Genomic DNA, 21,475 nt, shown 5'->3' on the forward strand with positions numbered 1-21,475 from the left:
ACCCATTGAGGGCTGGATTCACATTTTAAAAAAAGTAAAACATTTAAATCACAGGCTGGCCCAAGGAAGGCAAGGCAAAAAAAACAAAAACAAGAAACATACTTAAGAAATACTAAATCAAGGTTTACTTTAGTAAATGTACGAAGTAGTTATCCTGGGTCAACTGCTTCTTAGCGCCAGCAGGGGGCAGTAGTGCATCACCAAATACCGCAGCTGCTGCAAAAACCTGCGCGAGAAGAAGAAGGCGGCGGCGACGACGACGACGACAACGGGAGGAGGGAGGAAGGAAGCGAGGAAAGAGAACGTTTTTATACCAGGCCGCGACCTGCTACCGAGAGAGAAGGTTACATAACTTCGAAAATATTGATTTCATCTTATCTTTGTGTGAGCTGCCCAGACGGAGACTTCGACAGGAGTCTCTTCCACTGCACCATCTCCGCGACGTTTTGACTTCGGAGCGTCAACTCGTCAATTCTAAACGGTAACTTTGATGTTTGCTAATGCAGCTAGCTAGCATGTTGCCGCCATATTGGCACTTCTCTAATAACTTAGCGCCCGTTTTCCCCCTCAGTAAACATGATTGGTTTGACTGCAAATGCTTTGGCAGTGGTTATGATTGCATACTTGTTGTGGTAATGTACATATCTACTGGGATCGATTCAATCTATCGAGTCATTCGTGGCGGTGAAGTCATATTTAGCTAAAAGTGGCTAACGTCGAAACGACCGATGTGGCTAGTTAGCATTTAGCCCAGTGTTGAATGCAACGCATGTTTGATACGACGCACGTCCATTGCTCTTTGAATTGGGATGGAAGTGAATAGTTAAGAGTGAGACATTCATTCAGATGCGTTGAATTCTAGGTGAAATGTGTCACATCGAGGGAAAACGTGATGCACATTATCATCACCATATGTTCTTCAGTCGATGTTAGATCTTGGTAGGAACTGCACCGACGAGATTTGTGTCGATGATTGAAAAATGAAAGTAAACAATCAAAGCAAAAATGTGACCATTAATCGTTCAGTCAAGTGTGAACACGACTTCCTTATGTTTGTCAGGTTTAAATGATAATGAATTTAATATTTCGGGTTTTTGACTGTTGGTGTGACCAGTTCATCTAAATATATGTATTAATTTTTCTAACTCAGAAACCGGGATGGATCGTTTTCTAATGTTGTATAAACTGAACGATGAATGTTCTGGATAAGTTGTTGATTAACTATTTATGAAACCCATGTTTAGGTCACTTGGTCTCCAAACTCCCCCCAGTATCAAAGCAGTTTCAGCCATCGGTAACTTGTGTCTTACAACTGCTGTTATTTATCTGGTTGTGTGAAAGCTGTTCAATACATCTCTGTTGGTGTCATTTTTTTTTTTGTGTCGCTCAAACCCCCAACAAGTCTTCTCAAACTTTTACCAGAGTGTTATTGCTGGACAGATCCCAGTCTGAAGTAAAGTACCGGTGTGGCAGATAAAAATGAATTATTTATGTTATTGATGAATTGTTTTTGCCTGAAAATGCTTTAAAATGTTCTTTACTACACCGTGAAGAGGTCAAACTACATGGTATTGCCTATAAATTAACACAATTTACAATTAATCAAAACCAAGAAAATTCAAATCTTCTGATTTTAATCTAGCTGTTGCTTCCTTTTCACAGGAATCATCATGGCTGATGATTTTGACGTGGAGGCCATGCTGGAGGCTCCATACAGAAAGGTGGGTTCAGATTACAGAGATGAGGCCTGCTAAACTGTTATGCTCTTGAGTCCTTTACATTTGCTACTGTGACAACGTTTACTTGAATGTTGTGTGGTGTGTGATTGAGTATTTAAAACGCAATACAGAACTATAAATAAATCCACATCTATCTCTCTTTATAGACTTCCCTAATGATATCTCACCTCTACTCCCATGAATTCATCTTTGATTCCACTGTGAACTGTGAAAAAAAGGAAGGTAGTTATTGTGCATATACTGATGTACTGTGGTTCACCTTAGGACTTAAAGAGATTTCAACCTAGAACATCCAATCCCTATTCGGTTGCAAAAAGGTGAATGCCAATGGTTGATAAACCCATCTTTACCTGTCCAGCAAAGGAGGCAGTATTCAGATTTACAGTCTGCATGCCACTGCCGTCTCTGTATGTGTAGTCATTTTTAAGTCTGATTTAAACCTTTGTTCTGAATTTTAAAAAATGATTTGTCTTGCAGTGTATGGCTTTGACAAGAAGGGGTCAGTCTGTCACCTTTAATAATTCAACATACACCAAAAATGCTATCTAGCAGGAATCCTAATGTTTACATTCGTTTATGAAGGGTTTGAATACTGTATCATGTTTGTGTCAAACTGTAACTGTTTTAATTTTAAAAGCTGTAGTTTGACAACAATATTTTTGAAAATGTGAAGATTGCTGTTGCACATTTCCATTGTGCAAACAAGCCATTTCATACAGTAACCATGGCCACACACAGGTGAATCCTTTTCTCTTGCTCGTAAATATGAATACTGCCTCTTTGCCTTAGTCAACTGTAATGTGAATCAGCATCTTGATTTTTTATTTTTTTTTGCATGCTACACCACAGATATTGATATATTACTAGAATGAGTGTAAAAAAGATACTTATATTAAGTATTATTGTATGATACAGTTCATCCATTTTAAGTTACAAGGTAATGAGTACGATTTCATAATTTAAACCTAATGGCAGTGCAACACGTGGCTGAATTGATGGATTTTTATTTTATTTACTTATTTTATTCATTTATTTTCTTGGGCGTCAATATTACTAAGAAGTGTGAATCCCTGTTTGCTTCAGGGCAAGATGTGTGACAGAGGTGGCATCGAGCTCTTACAGTCCAAGAACGAAAATGGGTGAAGATCACTGGACTGACATCAACCACACAGGATCTCTTTTAGTGGCCGTGGGCCAGACATGGTCACATGATTAGGCACAAATAGTGGCATTGGTACGACCTACTAGAAGGGGAATGCTGGAGATGACCTGACAACTGTCAAAGCTTTCTGAACTCAGCTAATATGTTGGACACCCTCCCTTATCTTTGCATTAAGTGCTTAACAGTCTTGTTTAAGAAAAACAGGAGTGGGATGGGAAGCTATTGGGGTGGTGGAAGGACACTGTCCAGACATGACAGTAGAAAATTTGAAGTATTATCATTAATTGAATATATTCTGCATTTTCTCTTGTCCCACCCCACCCCCCTTTACCTTGACGACTTGAAATGTTTCATCTACGTCCTCATGATGTTCTTCTATCAACCTTGCTTAGGATGAGATCAAGTCCTCTCATGCAAACGGACATGACGACCAAATCAAGAAGTAAGTTTCGTCGTGGCGCATGCTTTTTACAAACTCACCCATTAAATTCCAAACGGTTTGCTTGCACCGCGGTAGTACGGTGGTAACATGTTCTTTTGTAGGAAAAGGAGGAGTCGAAGCAAAAGTCGGAGCCCAGGCTCTAAGAAGAGAAGAAGCAGAAGCAAAGACAAAAAGAAGGGTAAGAAGAGGAGCCGGAGCCGAGAGAAAAAACGAAGCCGCAGCAGAGAGCGTCACCGCAGCCGCTCCCGGAGCAAGGAACGATCTGGGCGGTACAGAGCACGAAGGAGCCCCATGTATGTGACCCTTTTAAACTTGATGGCCTTTACACCCGGGTGCCAATTTGTTGGGTACACCTGTAAAATATTAATGCAGTCCAATACAACTGTTCAGCCATAAATTCCACCTTTTTACAAACTGTTTGCATTGAAATTAAAGATAACCTGTTTAGGTGGTCGAAGGTCACTGTTACCTCATCAAACATGTTTTTGGAGTTCCTGTTCTAATTATAACAATCTGTTATATTTTAAATTTTTTTTAACTTAACTTCATATATTATGAGTCTGTATAGACCCGGATGTAAACAGCAATGTGAATCATGGGCAGCAGTCCTGAATTTTGCTTTTGCTGTTGTCACTAGTTTCACCCCTACTCCTGAAATGTCAGGATTAAATAGGATTCATTTTGATGTTAGATGTTGCCCACAGATGTACTATTTCTGGTGTCTATTTCAGTCGGAAACGTTCTAAAAGTCGGAGCCCCTTCAAAAAAGAAAAGAGTCCAATCAGGTGAGACGAATATGCATGTTTTGTTTGTTGCAAAAAATTATTAAATTATTAGTTATTAAATGTAAAAGAAGTGAAGAACATTTGGGCCACAGCAGAGAACAGACAGTGACTACGATAATTGTGTTTTTTTCTTTTCTTTCAATTAGATCATTTATTTTTATCACGAGATGGCAATCATTGATCAAACATGACACAATCGTGGATCAAGCATGAATACACATTTTAGGAGCTTTGTAAATTGTAGGATGAGACTCATTTGGCATCATAACAATATCAGGGAGTGTTTACAAAGTTGATAGTGTTTTTCTTTAACTACTGAAGTGCCCGTCAAGGTGGAATGTCACATTTACACCTGTCACCAGTTGTATTTTCAAAGTGTTGTGTTCAAGCTTGGTTACCACGGTAACATCAAGCACAGTTTACAGTTCATGGATCGACACTGCACTTACCTGTGTCCTCAGTAATACGCCCTCCAAGTTCCAAGTAGATCCGATGAGTGGTTATCAAAAACGTGAAAAGACAGATTCCGCAATTCATAGGTACATGGTTTATTACTTTATTCTTTTAATTTCTTCTCTCTTTATTTGTGTTTTTTTAACAAGCTGGATGATTTTTTCTCCCTAGGCAACCAATTGACAATCTCACGCCAGAGGAGAGGGACGCCCGCACAGTTTTCTGCATGCAGCTCGCTGCGAGAATCAGAGCTCGGGACCTGGAAGATTTTTTCTCAGCCGTCGGGAAAGTCAGTTGCTTTTCTTGTTGTTGTCGCCCTGTATGATCCAGAAAGTCTGCTTGTAGAAACAATTTCTTTAAATCCTCACTGTTTCCCCCTGAAGGTCAGAGACGTGAGAATGATCTCGGACAGAAACTCGAGGCGGTCAAAGGGCATCGCCTACATAGAGTTTGTGGATACTTCTTCTGTACCACTGGCAATTGGATTGACCGGCCAGAGGCTTTTAGGAGTTCCCATCATCGTCCAGGCCTCTCAGGTGGGTTTCCCGACACCACGGTAACCCAATCTAAACAAATGACAACTGGGTTACCAACCAATGGCAGCTCTGTCCTGAAGTGGCAGAGGATCATCAATGCTGGAAACTGGCCAGTGTTAACACACTCACAATGACACAAAATGTTGGGATATTTTTTTTTAAAGTAAGAATTGCAGTAAAGAGCTTAAAATGTTTGCATGTAACTTCTAAGCCAACACCTGCCAACTTTTTCCAAAAAGTTCCTATTTTACCTCAGATTACATTGGTTTGGAACTAACCACACATTTCTACATGGCAGCTCATAATGTTTGATATATATTGAATTTACATAATTACAGGCTGAGAAAAACAGAGCTGCAGCCGCCGCCAATAATCTACAGAAGGGCAGTTCGGGTCCGATGCGACTGTACGTGGGCTCGCTGCATTTCAACATTACTGAGGAAATGCTACGAGGGATCTTTGAGCCTTTTGGAAAGGTCGGGAAAAGTTTCACTAATAAACGAGAACTTTAACGTTTCCTTTTGTAGATTAATTTGGTTCAATATTCTGAATCTGCGCGATTTGCCTCCATAGATTGAGGGAATCCAGCTTATGATGGACAGTGAGACCGGACGATCCAAAGGATACGGCTTCATATCGGTAACCAACGCCTCTGTTTATTTTCTTCTGTGGTGTTTGCAGCTGGATTAACTCTTAACCACTGCCCTCTGAAGTTTGCAGATGCTGAATGTGCAAAAAAGGCCTTGGAGCAGCTGAATGGCTTTGAGCTGGCCGGACGCCCGATGAAGGTGGGGCATGTTACAGAGCGCTCGGACTCCTCGACGGCCAGCTCGTTCCTGGATAACGACGAACTAGAGAGGACTGGCATCGACCTCGGCACCACAGGGCGCTTACAGCTCATGGCTCGACTCGCAGAAGGTTTGTATATCAACAGTACAGGAGCACAACAATTAAAAAATTAACACAGAGAAAACCAGAACATGTGTTCCAGCGTGTTTAATGTAATTAAGCTGTAATTTCCTCTTCCACAGGAACTGGTCTGAAGATTCCTCCTGCTGCTCAACAGGCTCTACAGATGACCGGCTCCATACCTTTTGGAAACATCGCTGCTCCGCCAGGTGAGGCTTTTAGAAGACACAAGAAAACATTTATTTGTCTATTTTTTTTAGAATTGTGTCAAATGTTCATTTTTGTTGTTCCAGCTGTTCCAACTCCAACTCCAAGCCAAGCCTTGAACCTCCCATCACAGCCGCTGGCCACACACTGTCTCCAGCTGTCCAACCTGTTCAACCCACAAGCGTAAGGATATTTAACATGCACATTGAAGGTTCAGGGACAAAATGGGGCTGTGGATCTTCTTGTATAGAAAACCACCTTGGAGCAGGCTTTTAGATATAACTCCGCTGCTGCTCAGCTGTCTCTGGGAAAATAAGGACATTTCACACCAAACATCACATTTTCTGACGTGACTGAATTTTTTTCCAGGGAAAATGATCCGAGCTGGGCCAATGAGATCCAGGACGACGTGATCGAGGAGTGCAACAAACATGGAGGAATCGTTCACATTTATGTGGATAAAAATTCAGCTCAAGTAAGATCACCTAAAATTACACACAGGACTTGACACCAATGCATGAATCTGACATTTGTCACACTTCAGTGCTCGTTTGTTCTATTTCAATAAAACTTATTAGCTTTTGCCTATGATGAGCTTTCACCTGTATTAAGAGACAACATTTCCTGTTCCCTAGCTGTGAACTGCTTATGCCGAGTTCAAATTACTTTAACTAACTGTGACTGGCAGATCCTGTGTGTTTAGGAGACAAACACAAACGCTGAGGATTGTGTAGTGTGAACAGCACAGCGACAAAGTGCATGTCCGAGGCATTGGATGCAAAGGGTTGTTATAGTAACCTCCACTCTCCTCTTGTTCACAGGGTAATGTGTATGTGAAGTGTCCCTCGATACCGGCAGCCATGGCAACTGTAAATGCACTTCATGGACGCTGGTTTGCAGGTATGTAATGATGCCATTCTGATCTTAATCATTAATTTAAAAAACTGGGATCATTATTTGGATTTTAACTTTTTTTTTTTTCTCTTTCCCTCCCAGGCAAAATGATAACAGCTGCCTACGTCCCGCTCCCCACCTACCACAACCTTTTCCCTGACTCTGTAACGGCGAAGCAGCTTCTAATGCCGACTCGTCGATAGTCTGAGAAAGGCTAATGAAAGTCAGTGTACATACATTTGTTTGCATTCATGGAGCTGTCACTCAAAACAGACGCAACAAAATTAGTTGGCTGTGCGTCAATAAAAGTTGCCTCAAGTTCAACATTGAAAATTAGCAGGGTTTGTTTTTTTTTAGTTGCTTTTCAAAGTTTTCGTGGGTTTTGTGTAAACTATCACTGAGAAGTAATCTGCAGGTCTGTATGTTTTTAAATATTACCGTCTTATCTGCTTGTTTAAATCCAGTTTTAGATTTAAAATTGCAGAGTCACAAAATGTGTTGGGTTAATAGGCCTTAAATGCCAAACGTATATTAATGTCAACAATAATACTTTGTACCTTTTTACAGCCATAATTTCATTTTTTGTATGAAGGCTCCCAATAAACTTTGGCAATTCACTTTTCATTTGTCTCCTTTTTGGGAGTTTGTCATCCCAGGTTCAAATAAAACTTTGTCAATTAAGAACCCACTTCACAATGTTTCTTTTTCCAGCCCTAAATTTAATCGACACTTCTCAAAGCTGAGGCAATTTTTTTAACTAGATAAAAATGTGAAAACCACATTCACTGGACCTTACCTTGATCACTTAAACAGTGCGACACAGCCCTTAAACTAACTTTGAAAGTGAAGTCCCTGAAACCTGTTGTCCTTCTATAGAAGTCTGAGAAAATGCCATCTTGATTTGTCAGTAGACATTTCATGGTCTCAATCACTGTGTAGGTGGACCTCATTCAACTATGTTGGGGGAAGGTCATGAGCCCATCAAAAAATTTAAATGGACACGACATTTATGGCTGGTAAATGTTAAAGGCTATTTTTTTCCTGTTTTGAATGACTTGGCATATTTTCATGTGATTAACCAGCCCTCATCCAGCGTCTCTGGGGGACCTTAGAATTGACGGTATATAATGAAGTAGATTTCACAAATGACAAGAGACAGGTTTAATGCATATACTGTGAACTTTATCTTCTAACAAAAGTTACGGCAACAAAATTGGTTTAACTTCACAAATCTCTTTAGCATCAATTTAATCATTTTTTTCTTCTTTTCACAATTTTAGTCAGATTATTTTCCTCCACAGAAAGTCGTTGACATCTGGAAAAAATTACTTGGTTAATGTCTTTTCAGGCAACATCTAATGTCTGCAACTCAGCACATTTTGTATGAAACTCTGAACTATAAAATCCTGAACAGATGAATAACTAGCCAGTGTTTGAGAGGGTTACCATTGAAATGCATTCCACTGTTCTTTAAGGAACATTGTCTTAAATTAATAATGCATGTTACACAAAATTAATAGTACAGACAAAACTCAGGATTCACTGATGGTGATGTGTAGACTGGCATAAAGGAAGACCCATTATAGTGAAAACCAGTAAACAAGATGAAAATACATGTACAGTTCCATAAAATACTTTGTTGCCTTGCAACTAATTCTCATAAAATAAAAACAGCCACAGAAAAGCCAGTTTTTGCCTTCGGTTTCTTGCGCATCAAATGTTAGATATAAACAATTAAAAGCATTGACGGGGCAACACATGCACGTTGTTCACTATATTAGCCCTTATTATATAAGTGTCATACAACAACAAAGACTTCAGTTTCATCGTAGAGCTGTGTGCAGTACTCTTTGCCCTGCTGTCTCTCTCAAACACATTGACCATAGCACCAGGAGGTATTCAGCATAAACTCAGTGGATGCCACTTTCGCTGTGTGCGTTCACATGACAAGCGTGCAGACCTCACCCCTTACGAGCGTACTTTACTTTAATGCTCTCATCCCTTCTGCCAGACTAAACATCACCATCAGAGTTTGCTAGCTCAGCGTCGTTTCAATGCATTTACAATAAAAGGTCAGAATATAAGTCAACTTGGCTGGTTTGAGCACAGTGCTTCAGGTTAAAAGGCTGGCTGTGTATATAGACTTACTTCACGTGTAAGTAATCAAAACGTTTGGGCACATGATAGCATTTCAAGCGCTCAGGGGTAGTAAAACCTTGAACATTAACAAACGTAGTGTATTACATAGCAATGCATGTGTGCTAATGACCCATCCCGTTGCTGACCTGAAAGGGCTTTTCATTTCTTAGTAGAGCATTCCTTCACCTGGTGAGCCTGTAGCACCGCAATTGCCTCATCCACCTGCCAAAAAGATGGAGAGAGGAGGAGGATGATGGAGATACGGTTCAGGACCAACCACAGGTCCTCCACCACATCACACTCATCCTTTTGCCTTCCTACCTTGGAGTGCAGAGACTCGGGCGACTCCAGCATGTGCAGCAGCTCTGAGTTGTCAATCTCCAGCAGCATCCCAGTGATTTTTCCAGCCAGGTTTGAGTGCAGGGCATGGATCAGTGGGTACAGTCGCTCACCTGTGTGTCACAGCCAAGAGAGAGGAGCAGCGACCAATACAAAACTCACTTCAATCTACATGTTAAATGTTCAAAACAGGCATAATTGAATGATGCCACACCAAGGAGCTGTTTCTGATCCATGAGAGGAGCTGAAGCCAGCATGGAGGCTGTGAGCGGCTCTTGGCATGGAACGTGCACCGGTGGCTCCATCACTGGGGCAGGAACAACCTGGAGACATCAAGAAACACCAATAATAATAATCACAACCTGACTGCAGTAAACATTCACAGCTTTATGGGTTTCAAAGTATTTTTGGTCTTAAGTGAAATGGAAAATTGCTGAACCCGGAATAAGGAGACCGTGGATGTGTTAAGATAGATAGATATAGATATAGATCTATAGATATATCTATAGATCTCTATCTATCTATATAGATATATATATCTACCTAGTTACACATCAAGTGGTCAGTGCCATCGCATCCCAAACACCTCCCTAGCCCAGTCAGTGATGCATTTAGTGTCTCCATAGAAACTGCTCAGTAAATTTGGGACAAAGGGCAACCAACTAGACTAAACATTCTACATTTTCTTAGTATTAATATTAGAGAACAGTACAGAGTACCTGCAGTCTTGCCATGGGTGCAGGTATAGTAATGATCTGTTGAGGGTTCCTCACTGCAGGTGAGTACTTGTACTGGTTGCTCCTGATCACACCAGGTGCGTCCGTACGTCCTCCTCCAGTCTGGGTCCCAATGTTATCTTAACAAAGATATTATACGCATCACAAACTACCACTATCATAAATAGCAGATTTTAGAGGAATTGAGCAATTCTGTTGTTTTTTTAATCCAGGTACGCACTTGTCTTCTGTGAAGAACTGACAACACGTGGAGCCTGGGTGGAGGCCTGTCTGACTGTAGCAATGGTCGCCGATCCATGTCGGGGAACAGAATTACCAACAAACTGGGTCGAGTAGGGGCCTAAAGACACAGACACATACGTTTATGTATAGAGCATGTAAACATGTATCTGTGTGAACCTAACACAAATGGTCCCTTCACCTTGTGGTCTTGGTGGTTGTCCTGTCCAGCGAGGCACTGGCCTCATGTTGCTGACAACATTGTGGTTGTAGAAAGAGCGGGTAGGAGGCTACAAGAAAAGTTTTGATTTAAAACGCATGGATTCAATTTGCAGGTCAATGTCCGAATCATACAAGTGAAAAAGAAGAGAGGCTGAAGGGAAATAGATTGTTAGTTTGTAGACATTTTGCATGTACAGCTCACATCCTCTGAATACGAGTCCCAGGGTTAGCTTAGCTTTTAGAAATGACAGTGCACCAAAAGAACACTTTCTATTTGATCCATAAACGGGACCAAATTTTGTGGCCATTTGCAGAAGACATCTAAGGAGACGATTTGGAAATGAAATGGAACGTGATAAACCCATAAAATAGAGCGATATCATCAATTTAACTTAGTAGCTAAGGCAAAAATGTAAATCGCAATATTGCAGTTAGCATTGCAATGAAATATAATGTATCCATTTTGCTTTGCAGATCAGTAAGCCGGGATTTCGTTGATCAGACATAACGTTGCCACCCCTCCGTCACTGTGCACGTACCTGTGGTACAGTCATGTAGTATCCGGTCTGATGGTACGAGTCGATGATGGGACTTGACATGGTCCTCAGGCTGGCGAGTCTCTGCATGTACTTGTTGGTGAGGATGGCTTTACGCTCCTCCCTGCGCTGAGCCAGAGCCACGTAGAGCGGCTTGGTTGCAACAATCCTCCCGTTCATTTCTGTCACTGCTTTTGTCGCTTCCTCGGGTGAAGAGAAACAGACAAACCCAAAGCCCTTGCTCTGTGAGCCGTCTGTCATCACCTACGAGAAACAAGTGTTAATAGATGTTTCAGATGCTCACACTAAAGAATCAACCAGGATCAAGTTTGAGCTCAAAGTTGTGCGTGTTGAACCACTAACACACACAAAATACCTTGGCACTGGTGATGGTGCCATAAGGGGCGAACTCCTTCCGGAGTCTCTCATCATCTATGCTATCATCCAGGTTCTTCACATACAGATTCACTCCCTGGAAAATTTGTGACAAGTTTATTCTTCAACATCATTTGGTTTGTCAAGCTGATCAAAAAAACAAAAAAAGTGTAGAGCATCAAATCCAAACTTTTCAATTGATGATTTCTATTTTGCAGCATGGCATACAGTCATCCACAAGAAGATGTTTCTTGTCAACTAAGAACTGTGGTCAATTTTTATGGAATAACTTAAGCTACTATTTTACATCCAAGTGTTACATAAAATGTTTTGTGGAGAACTGACTGGGATTTATCTGTATCTACATATTAAATGATAAGACAACAGTTTCAATATGCTTCTTGCTGGTTGTCTTTCCTCTATTCTTTTTGGGATAACAATATTTTATATGATGAGGTCAGTTAGTGTTTTTTGACGGACATAGCTACCACTTGTATTATTCTTACTATGAAGCCTTTCTTTGTAAAAATGCCATCATAGTAATTTTTCATTTTTGTTGTTTTAAAACTTTTTCCCAGTGTAACTAAACAGGGTGTTGCTGAAGAAAAGACTATATGTGTAGTCAGCTGAACGTCCTTTGTTCAAATAAAAAGAAACATTCCAACTCTGAAGAGGAAAATGTAAGACAACGGAATAATGAAAGCCATAAATGAGTCTTTAAATGACACTGCCCACATGCTTACGTTCCAGCCGTACCTGGTAGCGCTGGATGCGGTCCTGCTTGATCTGGTCAAACTTGCGTTTGAGCTCTCCCTGGCGTTCCAGTCGCTTCTGAGCTCGTCCTACATACAGGACTTTCCCATTGAGCTCCTTTCCATTCATTTCATCAACTGCCTGTGAAAACAAGGGCAGCATCAATATATTACATTTACCTTTCCTGCAATTTTAAATAGATAACACGTTGGAACAGGAACTTAAAACTGCAGTAGGTGAATCCTCGCCAACCTTAGTGTATCCCACCTGCCCAGCACCAACAGTCAGGAGTTAAGTCAGGACTGTCAATAACACAAATGTGAGCAGAATAAACCAATGGAGAGGGGAGAAAAAAGAAATCAAATTACGAGTAAAGGGCAACAAAATGAAGCATATTGAAGGAAAGTCCATTCATTTAATAGAGTCAAGTTTAGGAGAGTATCGGGGAGTCCGGCTGCATATATATAAGTATTGGGTTTAAAAATAAAAGCTGATAATTACCTAATGATGCTGCAGGAAATCTGATAGATTGAGGCTTTTGACCATAAATTTGAAAATATATAAATATATCTAGGAGTGTGTGGTTAGAAGAGCGATTCTGAGATCTTCTGCTGCATCAATTGATTTTTGTTTCATTATTATTCAACTGTTCATTGTTGGTTCTCAGTGATGGTACAGTAGCATTGGTTGACACTACCGTCTGAGCATCCTCGTGGTTCGCGTAGTTCACAAAGCCAAATCCTCGTGAACGGCCCCTCTCGTCCTTCATCACCCGCACGCTCAGAGTCCTGCCTGAGAGTGAAGTGTATGGAAGTTCACTACTTTACCACACATTAGTTTATCAAGATAACAGCACTGACCAAGTAGGAACAACAAATATGGGGTTACTTTACCAAATGCAGAGAAGACTCCCTTGAGTTTCTCGTCGCCGTAGTCTTCACCAAAGTTTTTGATGTAGACGTTGGTGAACTTCATAGCTTTGGTGCCAAACTCCACCTCTCTTTCCTTACGAGACTTAAAGTGGCCAACAAAGCTGCAGACAGAATCAAACCCATGAACCATGGTATAATTAAAAACTCAGTTGTTTACAGTCTGGAAAGGTGTCTTTGGCTTCAACACACAGCATCAAAATCGCACTGGACAGTCATCAACAGACAACACAACTAAGATGTTTGTCACAATAAATATTATGCCACAACAGTTAAGAACAAAGGGTTGTTTCTCTTTCCATCATGAATGAAATAGAAACAAATCTGTATCTATATTGTTGCTTCGTGCGATGCCTCGACACAGATCCTACCTATTCACTGGCCTAGTCAACTGACACAATTCCCCCAGGAAATGGACCTTTGGATTGACAATGCCAGCTTCCAACGAATGCATACCTTTCTTTTGACTGAGCAAACACACACACACACACACACACACACACACACAGGGAAAGTCATAGTTCATACAATTTACACACATTCTACTATTCTACTACTCTTCGCCTCAACTTATTTCTTTAGATGGCATATGAGCCATAAAAAAAGAAGAGGTCAACTCAAATTATTGAGTTCACTCACACTTTGCGATCATTCAGCAGCATCCCGTTCATGGTGTCAATGGCCCGGTTTGCAGCCTCATGAGTCTCAAAGTGAACAAAGCCATAGCCTTTGGATCCCTTTTCATCACAAACAACCTACAAAGAAAAACATATATATACAGATTGCCAAAGACTAAACCCATACTGCCCAGCCCTATCTGATATACTAGGTTTATTCTCACAACATAACACAAGTTCACGACCCAGGCCACTTACCTTGCAGGACAAAATGTTGCCGAAGGCTGAGAAGGTATCATACAGAGCCTTGTTGTCAATGGACTCATCCATGTTCTTGATAAAGATGTTACCCACGCCGGACTTCCTGAGTCCCGGGTCACGCTGAGACCACATTATTCGGATTGGTCGACCCTTGAGAACATCATAGTTCATTGTATCCAGGGCACACTCCGCTGAAACAAAATGTGAAAAAAAAAAAAACATCTTAAGAACTCCTATAAATGAGGGAAAAATACAAAAAGACCAATGTAATGACCGGCAACGAAAGCAATCTTTTTCATGGCATATTACATGTTGCTTCTTACATTGCAAAGAATGGAAATACTTACTTCTATAATTCAAAGATAATTGTTGGAGGTCTGAGCAGACTAAATCTGCGTTTTACTCTTATGCACCACATACTTGGAGTGAGCAGCAAGAAAGTCTAAACCTGGAATAGTTTCCGTAATTAATTTTTCCATTCATTACTTTATGTTTGCAGAGTCTGGATTCTTGTAGTAACCAATTGAATAACGTCACGTGGCAGCTGGATTAACAGCCAGGACATGTAAACAACCAGTAAGATGATGTGGATATGTAGCATGGTGTAGCCACACAGCTAACAGTTCAATGTCTTGGCTACAGACACGCTCCATCCTATACATTCAACGTATCTGAAAGCCCTCGATGGTGGGGCGGGATTAGAGCTGAAGTATCTTCCTGTGAATCACCACTACACTCACAGTGTCCGATTCCCCACTACGGTCACAAGCTCCTTCCATGTTGTCACATTAGCCATGATGACAGAAGGGAGATACGCTCTTGTCCATCAGTCTCTATCGTCTGGACCGAGCCTTCTTCCCTCCTCCCTCAGATCATTGAGCTGCTGCTTTGTGTAAACATTGCAGCAGTAGTGTAGTGTGAATGATAGTATAAAAAAAAACTGAACTACCACTGCTAGCATGTGTATAGAGAGCTTAGCTATTAAAAGAATTTAACAAAGCTGAAAGAAAAGTTGCAGAAAAAAAAGCAGGTGCAACTTCAACTGTCTGCATGCACATAAAAAATAAAAATCCAGTGAGCACCACTTCTATGGATGGGAAAGTCTCTTGTTGATGAAGTCAGAGGTGAATGGCCAGACTGGTTGGATTTGACAATAAATCTAGGCATCTCAGTGAGCCACTCTTTACAACTGTGAAAAAAGCATCTCGGAAACCACAACACGTCGAACCTTTAGGTGGATGGGCAGCAGAAAACCGCATCGGATATCTGAAGCTGCAGTGGGCACAGGCTCACAAAAAAATGGACAGTTGAAAATTAGAAAAATGTAGCCTGCTCTGATGAATATCGATATGTGATGAAGCAAACGTCACAAACATGTACTTCAATGGCCTCCCCAGTCACCACCAGTTGAATCCAATAGAAAATCTTTGGAAATTAGCATGAATGTGCAGCGGATACATACGCAGAATTTTTGTGATGCAATTATGTCAACATGGACCAGGATCTCAAAAGAATGCCTTCAGCATCTTGTGGAATTCATGCCGTGAAGAACTGGGAATTTTTGAGAGCAAAGCGAGGCTCTTCTCTGTATTAGTGACATCTTCCTTATTGAGTGCTTGGTGAGTGAAAATAACATCACATAGAAACACAAAATGACCAGTGTTCAGTGAGCATATTAGTAACTGTTAAGTTCACTCATTCCAGTGATAAGTTCTTATATAAGTGGATTTGGCTTAAAATGGCTACTTTACCATCTGCTGGTTGCTGGAAGTTTATATAGGCGTATCCCAGAGACCTGCGGGTGATGATGTCTCTGCACACACGGATTGACATGATGGGTCCAGCAGGAGAAAACTTCTGGTAGAGCATGGCCTCTGTAACATCAGGGTGCAGGTCCCCTACGTACAAAGAGGCGAGGGGATATGCTGGTCCACTGCTGTTCATCTTGGGTAACAGCTAGTGCAATAAATGGGATAAACAGTTATGAGCATCACATTGTGATTTTGTATTTGTCTGATTTGTTGCTGTTGTTGATTAAAAAAATGTTGAATTGTCAATAGTAAAATTAGAAATGCGCTTAAGTAAAGGGCTGCAACTGACAACTATTTTCATTATCGATTTATGTGCCAATTATTTATTTCCATCAATCCATTATTCGGTATATTAAATGTCAACTAATACAAATAGTCTCCCAGGGGTCACAGTTGACTTAAAATATCTGTCCCAAAATCCAAATCCAAAATTTTTTTGTAAGGTTTCAAAGAATATTAAGAAAACCAAGAGATGCATACAGTTGAAGAGAATTTTGGGCTATCATAAAAAATGTATCTGGACACTATGAACAAGTCACAAATATTGACAATATTCACAAATATTTTGATCACCTCATATATATATATATATATATATATATATATATATATATATATATCTCAAGTCAGATTAACAGCACCACAAAGTACATCCTCCAAAATGTATATACAGTTAAAATCAGCAAATCTTTCAAACAGATTAAACTAATATTTAAAACAATATTACAAATTAATATTTTCTGGTTTCTTTGCTCTTCTATGAATGCATGTGTGGTACCGATGGATATTAACATTTTAAAAAGTTAATTTTAATCACATATAGATTTTTTTTCATGATGTTTTCACATCGTTGTCGAACCCTCTGTCAGATCTGTGAAAGAAATGTCATGACTATAAAAACATGCACGTGCAAAAAAAAACTGTCACGTCTCGATTGGCTGAACACAGACGCAACACAAACGTCTCGCGTGATTTGTTAATTTTTTGTGTTGTTTTATCCAACATTTACCAAAGTTTCATCCCCTTTGTATAATTTTATTAAACTTATCACGCGGGAACACGTTAGCTCAAAGGCTCCGAATTAGCTCGTAGCCGACAACAACTGGTGGGAGCTAAAGTTGGTTCAAATCACGTCCCTCTTTCTTTCTCGCTTTGTTTCTTTGACACAAACCCGGAAAAAGTGTCGATCTAAAATGGGATTTTAATTTCTTTACTTACAGCTTTCAAGTAGCCGAGGCGTCGAGGACTCTCGCTGTTCGACTCTCGGTGCAGCGGTTCACTTTCCACATGGGCCGCGCGTTGTTTTCGTTTAATTACGGCCGTGGAACACCTGTCGCGCTCCTCCGTGCGCCGCTACGTCAATTAAGCCGCGAGAGGGCGGGGGTTCGTTTGTGTGACACTCCGCGGCGAAAAGTAGTTCTCGCATATCAAGCGCTGATGATATATTTCGCCCTTTTGTTCATATAAAAATATCCCTTCTAAACAAAAACTGCAGACGTAATTTACCTGTTATCTTAAACGAAACTTTATTTCACTGAATGTTCTTTTGACACTTTCCTATTTCTTACATTTATAGTGAAACTAGAATGTTTTTTAAAGATACATAAACACAAAGCTAGAATTACACCAACCATTGTTTATCTCCATTTCATCGTTGCTTTTTCAGAACTAAATCTAAATTTTCACAACCACGTGTGTGCACTGGGCAATAGACTGTTACAGAAGCAAATTTTTACCCATAAGACTCGTCAGTAAAAACAAAGCAAGTAGATACCTGATATACAGACAGGCTTCGTTCCACATTCACTAACTGCATTTTTGTCAAGCATAATAATAAACTGACTTTTTTTCTCAACAGAAAATTATTTCAATTCATCGGAGCATTGTCAGAGTAAAGAGACTGTCAGCTATAATGTGGAATGGTGTCTTCAACTACAATCGGTGGAATGTAGTGGTGATAGATGGTATTGTGACACTGAGCTTCTTTACAAATTTCAACTTCAAAACCTGATTTTTGAGGTGGTCGTTCACACCTTACTACCTTTTAACAGTGGAGCGATGCACCGGGGTTAAAAAAATGAGATTGACATTTACCTGTTTTAACTTTAGTCTAACTTGTTTTCTTTGAGATTTCTAAAAAGAAAAAAAACAACAAGCAGATGCTGCCACCTACTGAAAATAGAGGCTGCAAGAGAAAGCCAGGCACAACCATTTTTTTCTTCTTTTTTTTGGGATAAAACAACCGCTTTAAGAGGAATTTTTTGCAAGCAGGGTTGATACAGTGTGGTAAGACATTTTCAATTAACATCAATAAAAAGGTTACTTTAGGTTTTACATACAGATGATAGTCAATCTTGCAAAACACATGGAACCACATTTACGCACATACAACTTTCATTGAACCGAGATCAAGCAGCACCTGAACAGTGAAACTACAATGACAATCCATACTTAGTTTAAAAAAAAAACCAATAAAAAACATAATAGGAGCACTGCCTTTCCAAAAGCCTAATAACGTGGAATGTCTTACGTCTGAACAAATCTAGCATGACAATTTAAGGGCCCTTAGAACTTAAAAACTGTGGATTTGTGAACATGATCAAGAAGCATTAAACCAAGAGGTCAGTGTCACAATACAGCCTGCCTCCTTTCTGTATGAGCCCACAGCAGAATTGCAGTTAGTTGAATACAGGATTGTAAGAGTGTTTTGAAATGCAAAACGCAAAACTGTTTTTGGGGTTGTGAAGCAAATGGAACGTCTACCATCACAGTGTTTGGTGGAAATCAACTGTCAGTTCAATTACCATGCAATAAAACCTGTAAATATCATGAGGAGTCACAAATAATAAGAGTTACAAAAAAAAAAAAAGGGATGAGAAATGCACAACAAACTAGCCGGGACAAAGGAATTTGGAAGGACGATTAGAATTCACGACACCCCCCTCCCCCCCCCCCAGATCGTACACACATTCATTCACATCCTTTCACACTTGCTCACTCACTACATACAGACTGACACACGAAGCCAACAAAAACAACAGCAACATGGACTCACTGATCAACACAACATGTTTCCACAAAAGTGACTGAATCTGCTAACAACTGAAAACAACCTCACAGTGAACTGAGAGGGGTAAACTAGTTGGTCGGGAGCAATTCAGGCTGCTTGTCATACAGAAGTGGGAGGGGCTGATGGAGTGGAGGGGGATGTATATAAGCTGTCTGTGTTTAAGATAAGAGTGTAGGTGGATTAACAGTGCAATTCCATTAGTTTTCCCCATCTCCAGTCTCTCCCTCATCTGCCTGGTTTTCTGATGTCCACAGCTGGGAACAGATAAAAGACAACAGTGTGATTATTACCACTGAATGAATATAATCAGGATCAAGGGGTTACAAAACAGCGTGCAGTTTAAAAACTCACAGTCAGGTTGTCCCTTAGTAGTTGCATGATCAGGGTGCTGTCTTTGTAGGAATCCTCGTTCAAAGTGTCAAGTTCAGCGATGGCTTCATCAAATGCCTTGAATTCAGAGATTAAACTTGTATAATCAAGCAGTATATTCAATTTGGCAGTGACTAAACATAACTGAGAATTTTCTTGGAATCACATGGTACTGAAAACTAACACAAACAAGAGTAAAATGTTTCTGCCGATTTGTGATGCGTCATATCTTTACCATCATGATTTAACCATTAAAACCTTTCAAATCTGTGCATTTAAGGCTTCATTTCATACCGTCTTAGCCAAGCTGCAGGCCCTGTCCGGGTTGTTGAGGATTTCATAGTAGAAGACTGAGAAGTTGAGGGCCAGACCGAGCCTAATAGGGTGTGTTGGCTGCATATCCCCCTTGCTAATTTCAAAAGCTTGCTGGTAGGCCTTCTGGGAATTATCCACGGTATCTTTAGGCAGAAAAACGATTAATGTGCAAGTAATGCGTATTAATTGGACAGAATGAACACACAAACGCAACGACGACAAAGAAGATGCAAAGAAAAATGACAGCAATTTCACACACAAGTAATCATGTAATGCATTGTTACTAAAGAATTATACACTGTATTGGAGCACAAACCACTGATGTAAATCATGTCCTCACTTACCCTTCTTGGCATCACCAGATGCAACCTCAGAAAGGTATCTATAATAGTCGCCTTTCATTTTCAGGTAGAACACCTTGCTTTCAGGAGCAAGTGCGTTGGCAATAAGAAAGTTGTCCAGTAGCCCCTGAAAACAAAACAAACGTTTTCAGTTTTGTGATAATCACGTAAAAAAAAGAGTTAGAATGTTTCTAAGCACCAAGGGAATTTAAAAAACCTTACGAGCACATCATGGCAGATTTCCTGCAGCTCCGTTTCAATCTTCTCCCGGTATTCACGTGCCATCTGCTGCTTCTTGTCATTGCCCTCAGACTTCTGCTCGATGCTGGAGATGACGCGCCAGGATGAGCGGCGTGCTCCCACCACGTTCTTGTAGGCGACAGAGAGCAGGTTGCGATCCTCGTTTGACAGATCCCCGCCTTGCTCCGTCACCGACTTCATGGCCGTGGCCATGTCATCGTAGCGCTCAGCCTGCTCGGCGAGCTTGGCCTTCTGTACCAGGTCACTCTTGTCCATTTTCTGAACTGAAGACGAGAAAAAATACAGTGTTAGAAAATTGATACGTGGACTTCCTCAAAAGGAACACGGGAGTTATGTTCCACAGTGGTCTTTTACAGCATGCATATGATGGACATTTAGGTGTGGTCAGAGCTGTGATGTGAAGTGATTGTTAATTTGTGCCTTTTTTTGCAAACCAGGACTTTACAGCCGGGAAACCTCAGGATTCACTGGTAAGTCAAAGGCATTGGCGAACTGGGCCCATTGGAAAGGGGGTCAACCATACACATCGCATGCTAAGGTTAGCTTGCTAGCTCGATGCGGCTCTCCGACCCCGTCTCCTGTTGAGAGACGGGACTTTCTGCGACCAAAAAAAAATCCACTTCAATTCACCGAACAGTGTTTACATCTGCTGCCGTGGAACATTGAGTCGTGGCTCTTTCGGGGCTGTGTCTCCATCGGTCAGACCCTAATGCCCTCCCCTGGTGCTGGGGCGACATTATGAGCTCGCCGCTTTGATCAATGCGACCGATGAGATCCATCACGTATTCGTTTTTAGTCCTGAGAGCGATATGTCAGCCGAGCGAACGGAGCCGGACAGCGTCGCCGCAGCCTATCCGCCGTGTTCAGGGCCAACAGTCATCCGGCCTCTGTCGTCTGATGTGCGGTTACCGCTATGTAACGGTAACGCTCGTTAGCTAGGCCAGCAAAAAGGGCAAAGGCAGCCTTTCGTGGGGGGGGGGGAGACACACGGTTGGGCTCGTAAGGCAAATCTACACTGGTCGTTTTTAATATTCAGAAGCAGTGGAAATATTGT

At 40.9% G+C, this 21,475-nt stretch overlaps 4 protein-coding genes across 7 annotated transcripts in view; 2 read left to right on the forward strand and 2 right to left on the reverse strand.

Annotated features, from left to right (window-relative positions):
- The first annotated feature begins 235 nt into the window (after nt 1-235).
- rbm39b (RNA binding motif protein 39b) lies at nt 236-7,749 on the forward strand. Of its 2 annotated transcripts, XM_035646391.2 has the most exons (16): nt 237-481; nt 1,663-1,721; nt 3,294-3,343; nt 3,445-3,636; nt 4,075-4,128; nt 4,590-4,667; nt 4,753-4,870; nt 4,965-5,117; nt 5,456-5,593; nt 5,691-5,756; nt 5,831-6,035; nt 6,149-6,235; nt 6,320-6,416; nt 6,603-6,708; nt 7,055-7,133; nt 7,230-7,749. In XM_035646391.2, the coding sequence occupies exons 2-16, from the start codon at nt 1,671-1,673 to the stop codon at nt 7,328-7,330; spliced, it is 1,575 nt and encodes a 524-aa protein (XP_035502284.2). In that variant the 5' UTR covers nt 237-481; nt 1,663-1,670; the 3' UTR covers nt 7,331-7,749. The 2 variants fall into 2 exon arrangements, with proteins under 2 accessions (XP_035502285.2, XP_035502284.2); XM_035646392.2 differs by lacking the exon at nt 4,590-4,667 and having other exon boundaries at nt 236-481.
- Nucleotides 7,750-8,287: 538 nt separating this feature from the next.
- On the reverse strand, nt 8,288-17,438 carry LOC118317571 (embryonic polyadenylate-binding protein-like). 3 transcript variants are annotated; one of them, XM_035646387.2, is made up of 17 exons: nt 17,284-17,438; nt 16,006-16,210; nt 14,252-14,445; nt 14,016-14,131; nt 13,748-13,843; nt 13,341-13,480; nt 13,145-13,239; nt 12,451-12,588; nt 11,696-11,791; nt 11,323-11,583; nt 10,764-10,851; nt 10,563-10,682; nt 10,325-10,461; nt 9,820-9,928; nt 9,588-9,718; nt 9,413-9,488; nt 8,288-8,442 (listed from the first exon to the last, which is right to left on the reverse strand). In XM_035646387.2, exons 2-16 carry the CDS (start codon nt 16,196-16,198, stop codon nt 9,426-9,428), a joined length of 1,977 nt encoding a protein of 658 aa, XP_035502280.2. In that variant the 5' UTR covers nt 16,199-16,210; nt 17,284-17,438; the 3' UTR covers nt 8,288-8,442; nt 9,413-9,425. The 3 variants fall into 3 exon arrangements, with proteins under 3 accessions (XP_035502280.2, XP_035502281.2, XP_035502282.2); XM_035646388.2 differs by having other exon boundaries at nt 16,006-16,152; nt 17,284-17,430; XM_035646389.2 differs by lacking the exon at nt 13,748-13,843.
- Nucleotides 17,439-17,574: 136 nt separating this feature from the next.
- The window catches only part of LOC118317574 (14-3-3 protein beta/alpha-1), a 4,415-nt gene continuing 514 nt past the window's right edge, over nt 17,575-21,475 (reverse strand). The window contains exons 2-6 of the mRNA XM_035646395.2: nt 20,383-20,684; nt 20,164-20,287; nt 19,799-19,962; nt 19,487-19,582; nt 17,575-19,389 (exon numbers count right to left, since the gene is read on the reverse strand). Coding sequence (XP_035502288.1) covers nt 19,333-19,389; nt 19,487-19,582; nt 19,799-19,962; nt 20,164-20,287; nt 20,383-20,676 — 735 coding nt within the window. The 5' untranslated portion in view covers nt 20,677-20,684 and the 3' untranslated portion in view covers nt 17,575-19,332. The remainder of the gene's footprint in view (nt 19,390-19,486; nt 19,583-19,798; nt 19,963-20,163; nt 20,288-20,382; nt 20,685-21,475) is intronic.
- Nucleotides 21,324-21,475, forward strand: part of ognb (osteoglycin, paralog b) — a 5,090-nt gene continuing 4,938 nt past the window's right edge. The window contains exon 1 of the mRNA XM_035646393.1: nt 21,324-21,342. The gene's annotated coding sequence lies outside the window, so the exon portion shown is untranslated. The remainder of the gene's footprint in view (nt 21,343-21,475) is intronic.

The sequence above is a fragment of the Scophthalmus maximus genome, chromosome 3 (assembly GCF_022379125.1).
Source record: "Scophthalmus maximus strain ysfricsl-2021 chromosome 3, ASM2237912v1, whole genome shotgun sequence".
In the NCBI taxonomy this organism is placed as follows: domain Eukaryota; kingdom Metazoa; phylum Chordata; class Actinopteri; order Pleuronectiformes; family Scophthalmidae; genus Scophthalmus; species Scophthalmus maximus.

What these genes read in the sequence shown, in the direction of transcription:
- rbm39b (XM_035646391.2), top strand. Translation starts at nt 1,671, where the DNA reads ATGGCTGATGATTTTGACGTGGAGGCCATGCTGGAGGCTCCATACAGA. An exon ending in AAGGATACGGCTTCATATCG is followed by an intron (nt 5,757 to 5,830) that starts GTAACCAACGCC and finishes TGCCCTCTGAAG; the next exon opens with TTTGCAGATGCTGAATGTGC. An exon ending in AACCTGTTCAACCCACAAGC is followed by an intron (nt 6,417 to 6,602) that starts GTAAGGATATTT and finishes ATTTTTTTCCAG; the next exon opens with GGAAAATGATCCGAGCTGGG.
- LOC118317571 (XM_035646387.2), bottom strand. Translation starts at nt 16,198, where the DNA reads ATGAACAGCAGTGGACCAGCATATCCCCTCGCCTCTTTGTACGTAGGG. An exon ending in GGGAGTCTTCTCTGCATTTG is followed by an intron (nt 13,240 to 13,340) that starts GTAAAGTAACCC and finishes CTTCACTCTCAG; the next exon opens with GCAGGACTCTGAGCGTGCGG. An exon ending in CCGAGTCTCTGCACTCCAAG is followed by an intron (nt 9,489 to 9,587) that starts GTAGGAAGGCAA and finishes TCTTTTTGGCAG; the next exon opens with GTGGATGAGGCAATTGCGGT.